At 34.2% G+C, this 9419-nt stretch overlaps 1 protein-coding gene across 1 annotated transcript; it reads left to right on the top strand.

The window, feature by feature from the left end:
- The first annotated feature begins 236 nt into the window (after window positions 1-236).
- On the top strand, window positions 237-1781 carry LOC136039110 (ankyrin-2-like). The gene has a single exon (XM_065722594.1). The coding sequence runs from the start codon at window positions 237-239 to the stop codon at window positions 1779-1781; it is 1545 nt and encodes a 514-aa protein (XP_065578666.1).
- Window positions 1782-9419: the final 7638 nt, after the last annotated feature.

The raw sequence follows: 9419 nt of genomic DNA, 5'->3' as shown, positions 1-9419 counted from the left end.
TATACCTAGTTCCTTTTGTAAGTACCAAAGCCTAATATTTAAAGTAAAACCCATTATAGACAGAATAAAAATCTTGGACAAAATGGTGTACCACGTCTTAATCGTAGGTTACCACTATAAATGATGTTATAGTAAAACTATACGATGACGTCAGTTGTAATGACGTCTGTAATAATATAAAAGATATACTGGTCAAGTCAACTGAACAGTTTAAGTAGGTCGTTCGTGAAAATACAATGGTGTCAAAAACGCGTGTTAAAAAGAAAGAAATTAACTTTACATACTTGCATAAAGCTGCAAAAAAACATGGTAGTGTGAGTATTTGTAAGCGGTTAATTCAAGCCGGAACACCAGTTCGCATAATTGTTGACAGAAAAGATATGACGGCTTTACACAAAGCTATAATATATGGTCATTACGACGTTGTTAAATGCCTTCTAGACAATGGAGCAAATTCAAATTCCCTTTCTTTTTCGTTTGGGTTTTGGTGGACACCCTTGCAAATAGCTGCCGTAAGAGGTAACATTGGTATTTGTGAGCTGCTCATTAAAGCTGGGGCAGAAATAGATGCAGTTCGCAAGGTAGATGGAGCAACAGCTTTATGGATAGCTGTAGCATGCTGTCGATTTATTGATGGCTATAATGTTGTTAAATGCCTTCTAGAAAATGGAGCCAACCCAAATGTAAGGACTTCTTGTGGTGGATACTTTACGACAGCCTTGCATATAGCTGCAGAATCAGGTAACATTGGTATATGTGAGCTGCTCATTAAAGCAGGCGCAGAAATAGAAGTAGCTTGCAATGTATATAGTGTGAAAGTCATATCAATTAAGACAGGTGGTAGCCGCTCTGAAGTTGTTAAAGGCCTTCTCGAAAATATAGCAAACCCAAATAGAAGGATTTTATGGGTTGGCTTCTTAAGGACTCCTTTGCAAATAGCTGCAGTAACAGGTAACATTGGTATTTGTGAGCTGCTTGTTCGGGCAGGTGCACAGATAAATGGTGTGGATGGATGTGACGAATCACCTTTATTGTCTGTCATAGAGCTGAGACCCAAAATGAAATCAAGACGTGAATATTACGAAAACTACTTTTCTGTGGTTGAATACCTTCTGAAAAATGGAGCAAATACAAATTATAAAAGTCGGAATGGTCGGAAGCCATTACATCAGGCTGTTTCACATAATTTGCCTCAAGTTTGTCAGTTACTTGTTTCATTTGGAGCTGGTGTTTCCACACCTTTAGTATGGGCTTTTCGACTTAAACGGTACAATATAATCAAATACCTGTTAAAAAAAAACACAAAATTGAACAAATTTGAAAACGTAAATAAAGATGAACTAGATGAAAACTTTCTCAATTTAGCTGACAAAGCCGTACAGAAGGAAGATATAGAAATGTTACAATTTTTGATAAGATGTGAGAATTCTCCATTAGACCGTGAATGGATTTGTAGTAAAATAAGGAATACAATCCTGAAGGATAGAACACATAAGAAGCTTCAATTTCTCCTATCTTTAAGTAATACTCATCCTACCTTTGGAGAAACTAACTCTGGACTGACAGCCGTGTGTCGAAATAATATAAGAAAAAATCTAGGGCGAGTTCAAACATTTGGAAAAATAAACAAGCTAAAAATCCCAAAAACGGTGAAAAGGTACTTGGCTTGCGATAGCTTGTTAAGACATATTTGTAAAGGAACGCTTATAAACAAGAACCAGCCAATGAAAGCCCGCAAAAATGCAGAACAGCTTTTGTGGCACTTAAATTGCCTTTACTAGTTCTACATAACATGTTCATGGTTAAAAATCTAAACTGAACTTCATTGTCGAAATGTTTGTGTGCTAAGAGTAGAGCCATAATTGACATTGTAGCTTCGTCCCTGTAGCTTCCAAAATTCTAATCCGTAGATTTATCTTCGTATTTTCTGGTGCTATTTTTGGTTCAAATATGATCAAGTGAATTCGAAAATTTGAAAATTCAAAGCGAAATTTGTCTGTAGAGAGATTTTTTCATTCGACAAAACCTTTTTTAGTTTTCTTATACAAAAAAAAAATATTAGAAAATCTACAGAGTACTTTAGGGCTGTCATAATGTACTTCATAATTTACTTATCTAGTCAAATTTATAAAAAGCAGTAAAATGCAAAAATCAGTTTATAAATGAGCCCATAATTAGTGCTCTATGGTGTCCTAGTCTTTTTATTGTAGAAATGCCTTCCTCTCCTCCAAAAAAGAATGAAGCCCGTCTCCTGGTAAAAACCTGTTATGTCAAAGCTCGATTTTTAAGCATATTTGGAGCTGCTAAACAGACTTGGAGGAAGAAACCCTGGATCGTAAATACAATCTGAAAACCTGTTATTTCATGGTTTAAAATAAATCAGTGAAACACGACAGTATGGGAGAGCTCCCTTGTAAAAACGTTCGTGAATGCTTTCTATGTTCAACGATTGGTGCATTTGAAGAAGTTATCCCCTTTGGGATTGTAAGAACATCGCATTTGTTTTTACTTTGAAGGGCTAGGAAGACACTTGCTCTCTGCATCACAACTTCAGCTGTTCCAGACCCAAATTTGTCTAATGAAACCTGGTAAAGCCCCAGGATACGATGGGGTGCATACTGTGCACTTCCTATACGCTACCCCACTTCCTATACTGTATTTGTCACTATTCTTTCACGTTTGTATTTCTCAGCAATATATTCTAACTGCTCTTTCGGGAGGTCATGTTACCTGTTTCCTTAAGGAAGACAAACACCGAAAGGCTTGTGAGTCGTACATACTGATTACTATTTGTTCATCAATTGGTAAGCTTTTTGAAAAGCTGATCTCCCAAGAAATAAACACAAATTACGAACAGTTCGGATGTCACGAAGGCTTGGGTTTTCAAAACGCATACACAACTTTTTTGGCAGTTTTAGATTGCTATAGGATGCTAAAAAAGAACCTGTATATGTGTTCAATCGACATTTCAAAGGTGTTTGACTCCATTATACATTCACATGCTATTTTTTCTCTATTGAGAAGTGGAATAAACTCTTTTCTCTGCTGTCTCTTTTAGAATCAGTATTGTGATGCATCCATACGAGGGCGACTAGGTAACCAGCTGAGCAAATCCATACCTGCACAGAAAGATGTGAAACAAGGCTCTGTGCTTGGTCCAATTCTTTTCAATAATTCCATCCAAACCGTTGCCTCAAAATATTTCTCCATTTCTAATTGAGCCTCATATTGATTATAGCCAACTTTTTTTAAATAGGGGATATCCTTCTTTTATCAGATGATTTTCAGGTTCTCCAAAACACAGTTCATACAGTTTGCTCAAGTCTTAATGAAATCGGGCTTCAAGTCGCCTCCTCTAAAACTGAGCTTCTCGTCTATGGTTCGTCTCAAAAGCCTTCTGTTACTTTTAATGTTGGCACACAAACTATTTGGGCATGGTCTTCTCCAAAATGTTTAGGTCTCCCATTTGTATCAAGAGTTAAAACTTCTGAAACAATTGTTATATTACGTTTGAATAAAAGCTTAGAAAATCGTAAGGGCTCCTTGCTAGAGTTGAAGGCCAGTCTCACCAAATAGCTCTTGGCAGAATTTAATACGCTTTTTTTTGCAACGCATGACTTGTTGGTCCAATTGTGGAATTTTTTCACAGTATCTGAGTGTAAGAAAATTAGATCTTTATTCTTCCGTTTTGCAAATATCTCTTGCAAATGTCGCTTTGGACAACCGGTACCAGCTTATGGACTGGTTCCGTAAGTGTCAAAAAATATTGTTGACTTTCCACTTAATTGTATAGCTTAGTCATGTTGCTTATGAACCTGATTTTTTTTTTTTTTTCTTTTTGTGAGTTTTAACTGTTGTTTCTTCAACTGGTTATCAGAAACTTTTATTTTATGCTCTACATTGTGTATTTATATTTTACAATGGAATGTGGCTAACATTTCTTATTTCTTCTTTCCTTAATTCTGCAGATTTGTCTTAATTTCGCTTCGGCTGCTCATTTTAAATTTGAAGATAATTCACTAAGGGAAATTGTCGCGGTGGGTTTTTCAGGAGAAAGCTTCTCTGGGGAGAATATTTTTCCTGGGGAGTAGCATTTTAGAGACCTATCTAAATACTGGAGAAATATAATAAAATATTCTTTTTTTAATTCCCACTATCTGCTAAGAATTCAAACCCAAGAATATGGACTGAATTTCTTTTTGTTTCAACCTTTATTCGTAATCTGAATATGTTTCAAAAAAATATTTATATTTAAGAAAAAACCCTTATAGATGGCAGTTTCTACTAAGCATGAAACCAACTTATTTCATTGAACAAATTTACTTTTGTTAACATGATCACTTTCATTTTCCAAATATTTTCAATTCATTGCCTCAGCTCAATCCATTATATCTATGGTGACCCCCTCAAGTAAGGTCTGTGAACTATCGGCAGGGGTTCCAGTTACAAATTTTTCATTAATTAATCATTTTCTTCCCTCAGCTTCCTATTCTGGGGTAATATCGTTTTACTGACTATCTGGGCATTTTGTTGGTAATAAAAACTGAACTTATGAGGAAGCCTGGACAGTCAAACCCAAGACACAAACAGACAGTTCATTTTTGTTAGCCCAACTGCCTTAGCTAATAATTAACTTCAATTGCATAAAATTCGAAGCAGACAGGAAACCCTTGTAGACTTGTGACGCATACTATAACATCACTTACGGTGGGGACCTACGATTAAGACGTGGTACACCATGTTGTAAAAGATTTACTTTTATTTTTTGTCAAAAATGGATTTTACTTTAATTATTAGGCTTTGGTACTTACAAAAGGCACTAGATATAAATTATGTTTACAACCTAACAAAAAAATCCTTAGTGTTGAAACCAGGACCCAGGGAACTGGGTCCTCCAAAAGGAATTCAACCATGGAAGTTTTAAAGGGAACACTTTTCATTTCGTCTATCAACATTTTTTGTGGTTTCAGGCTATTTATCTATTTTTGTATAAGAACCTTTCCGAAACAATTTTAATTCTTTTATATCAAAATGTCTAGGCTATTGCTAATTTATGTATTAAAGCTAAGCTATCTTTTATAGGATTCCTCGTAATAGTAGTACAAATAAATAAAAACACAAGTTTTTAACAGCTCAAATTCAGGAGCAACATTAAAACTTAACACGAACAGACAGTATTTCCCATATGAAAGTGGTTGTCCCTTTCCGAATGCCCTGCTCTGTACGCTAAAGTTTCTTCAATTTTAAAAATCTTGTATTTCTAACTAAACAGCCTTAATATTTCAGGGCTCTCTTTTAAAAAGGTTCTGATAAAGTTTCAAGCTTTAACGTAAAGAGCAGAGCATTGTAGAGAAGATAGCCCCTTTGACATAAAGAGTAAGTTCTATGCGTTGTTTTAAGGTTAGTCCTTTCTTTCATTAAAAAACAAAAAACAAAAAATCAAGTTAACTTCTAATCGTTATTCAAACTATTTCAAAAAATCCCCTTCTTCCCATGTAAAATTTCTTCTAGAAAATTTCTAGAATTTCTTATCCCCGTAAAAACTATCACTCACCTTAAAAAAAAAACATTTTCAGCCAGAAAATATACCCTTGCAATAAATTCCCGACTTCAAAAAATTCCTACATGTGAACAATGAACAAATTATGCATCACAAACAGGATTCACGATTTTTTCTGGATTAGTCTATAGCTTAATTTTAGTTAAACTGTTCATGATAACGAACTGTAAGTAAGGAGAATATATTTTACTTTGAATTATAGGTTTTGGTACTTGCAAAAGGCACTTGCAAGTATATAAAATCTATGTATGCTTCTACAAAAATCCCCTTGTTGTTCGAGCGAGGTGCCAGGGAACTGTAGCTGTCGTGTATCTTATATGATATTCATCCAAGAAAGCTTTAAGGCACACTATTCATTTCAATAAAAAAAGATATTCTCATTGGTTTCACGCTATTTTTCGAAAATAGTAGATTTACCTTTTCTAATTAATCTTAATTATTATATTTCAAAATTATTAGACTGTCTCTTAAATCTCTTAAAACCGAAATAATCCTGATAAATATTATCAACAAAATTTCAAAGTGTTATTTTGAAGAAATTATATAAACATTTGGTGTTATTTTCATTTAGCCATTGTATGATTTCGAACGAAGTGCATGTTATTTCGAATTAGTCAGTTTAATCCTTTCCTGACCGGTGGGACCTTAAAGTCCCGGCATATAAAGATCCTATGGGCGCTTCTTAATTGATTAATAGCATCAGAATTGAACGATGTGCTTCGGGATGCTCTTATGGTCATAAATTTGATTAAGAACCATGTCCTTAACAGTCGCTTATTTTCAAATCTCTGTAAGGATACGAATTCCAACTACACAACTTGGTTATTACATGCAGAAGTAAGATGGTTGTCAAGAGGTCAAAGCTTGAAAAGATTATTGTTATTGAGGGACGAGATCGAAATATTTTTAACTGAACAAAAATGTGAATTTGCTGCTTTTTTCAAAATGACTTGTGGCTATCCAAGCTGTGTTTTTTGTCAGATATTTTTGCGAAGTTAAACGATCTTAACTTGTCTCTTCAAGGAAAAAATTGCGATATATATACTTCAAACGACAAAATTGAAAGTTTCAAACAGTTCGTGGTAACGAACTGTAGTAAGGAGCGACCCAGCTCAATAGTAACCAAAACTCTAAAAAATTGAATTTTGATATTAATAGCTACATCAAAAGAATTGCATTTTAATGCTGATTTTAAGTTATAAGTTTCATCCAGTTTAGTCTTACCTATCAAAAGTTACGAGCCTGAGAAAATTTGCCATATTTAAGAAAATAGGGGAAAACACCCCCAAAAGTCGTAGAATCTTAACAAAAATAACACCATCAGATTCAGCGTATCAGAGAACCCTACTGTAGAAGTTTCAAGCTCCTATCTACAAAAATGTGGAATTTTGTATTTTTTGCCAGATGACAAATCACGGGTGCGTGTTTATTTGTTTGTTTTTTTTGTTTTTGTTTTTTTTTCACAGGGGTCATCGTATCGAACAAGTGGTCCTAGAATGTCGCAAGAGGGCTCATTCTAACGGAAATAAAAAGTTCTAGTGCCCTTTTTAAGTTACCAAAAAGTTTGGAGGGCATCTAGGCCCCCTCCCACGCTCATTTTTTCCCAAAGTCAACGGATCAAAATTTCAAGATAGCCATTTTGTTCAACATTGTCGGAAACCATAATAACTATGTCTTTGGGGATGACTTACTCCCCCACTATCCCTGGGGGAGGGACTGCAAGTTACAAACTTTGACCAGTGTTTACATATAGTAATGGTTATTGGGAAGTGTACAGACGTTTTGAGGGGGATTTTATTTTGTTTGGGGGTGAGGCTGAGGGAAGGGGGCTATGTTGGAGGATCTTTCCTTGGAGGAATCTGTCATGGGGGAAGAAAATTTCAATGAAAAGGTCGCAGGATTTTCTAGCATTACTATAAGAAAACAATCAAAAATAAAAATGAAAACGTTTTTTCAAATGAAAGGAAGGAGTAGCATTGAAACTTAAAAAGAACAGAGATTATTACGCATATGAGGGGTTCTAAAAATACTTTAGCATAAAGAGCGAGGTATTTAGAAGGAGAAAAATAACTCGCTCTTTATGCTAAAGTATTTTTAGTAATTTCAACTATATATTCCACGGCTTTTCTGATTCAAAGGTCATTCTTAAAGAATTGGGACAAAACTTACGATTTACTGTAAAGAGCGAGGTATTAACGAGGGTACAAACCCCCTCGTATATATAATAAAAATATAAGACTATGAAAGTTTGTTACGTAAGTTAAATCTTAAGTTACGTATATTTTTTACTAATAAAAACGTTCGTTAAAACTTAAAAGTTCTAGTTGCCTTTTTAAGTAACCGGAAAATTGGAGGGAAACTAGGCCTCCTTCTCCACCCCTTATTTCTCAAAATCGTCTGATCAAAACTTAGAGAAAGCCATTTAGCCAAAAAAAGAATTAATATACAAATTTCATTTTAATAATTTATATGCGGAGAGCCAAAACCAAACATGCATTAATTCAAAAACATTCAGAAATTAAATTTAAAAAAAACTAATTTTTTTAGCTGAAAGTAAGGAGCGACATTAAAACTTAAAACGAACAGAAATTACTCTGTATATGAAATGGGTTGTCCCCTCCCCAATCCCTCGCTCTTTACGCTAAAGTTTGACTCTTTGCCACAATTTTACTTTTTAAAACAAATAAAAGCTTTCGCAAAAAATGCGAAATTCCACATTTTTGTAGATAGGGGCTTGAAACTTCTACAATAAGGTTTTCTGATACGTTGAATCTGATGGTGTGATTTTCGTTAAGATCGTATGATTTTTAGGGGGTGTTTCCCCCTATTCTCTAAAATGAGAAAAATTTTCCCAGGCTCGTAACTTTTGATGAGTAATACTAATCTTGATGAAACTTATATATTTAAAATCAGCATTAAAATGCCATTCTTTTCACTTAACTATTGGTATCAAAATTCCGTTTTTTAGAGTTTCGGTAACTATTGAGCCTGTTTTTCCTACAATTCGTTACCACGAACTGTTTGATTAAGACGGTCAGAATCCACTTTTGTTTTTGAAACTATAATAAAAACATTGCTATAATTTCAATTTAGATTTTTATATGTTTCAAAACGAATTCTAAATTTATATATTTCCATACGCATATGTATACTGTTACCTAATAAATATATCATCAAAAAATATTAATTTATTTTTCTTTTATTTTTGTTGGGGTCACTAAGAAACTTGCAATCATAAATGGGGTCGGGAATTACAAAAGTTTAAGAAGCCCTGTCAGGGCTTCTTAAACTGTGGGTCGCGACCCCCAGGGGGTTCGCGAGTCTACTGAAAGGGGGTCGCAAAGATCTGATACTTTTCAATCATTACAAATAAAATTTTTAAATTAGTATACACACTACGTACAAATATAAATACAAATAAAAATAATACAAAATACTATTGTAGTTTTATTATAACTTTAAAAAAAAAGCAATGCAAAACTGTTATGTAGGGCCTATAAATGAAAATATGGAAGTAGCATTTAAAATAATAAATACAACACGCTCCTCGATTTTCAACTGAACCTTCGACGTTGATGTCTGGCCGCCGGCGTCAGTAATTGCAAGATAACTTAGTGATTAATAATTACCCAGAAGCCGCGTCGCCTTACAGCTTACACATACTGTTTGTACTTCAGTTTGGACTCAGCTTTGTCTTCTTAGTGACATGTGTGTATTTACTGTGTAATTTTCAGTTGGTGTTTTTAATTATTACGTTAAAGTTCAACTACATTTTGTTTAATTATTATTTAACCATCATGGATAAATGGTTAATTAAAATTCCAACTAATAAGTCTGCCACGCCGTCACAACCAAGTTG

Source organism: Artemia franciscana, chromosome 19, assembly GCF_032884065.1.
Source record: "Artemia franciscana chromosome 19, ASM3288406v1, whole genome shotgun sequence".
Taxonomy (NCBI): Eukaryota; Metazoa; Arthropoda; class Branchiopoda; order Anostraca; family Artemiidae; genus Artemia; species Artemia franciscana.
The sequence above is the reverse complement of the archived record's forward strand: the minus strand, read 5'-3'. Positions and strand labels throughout refer to the sequence as shown.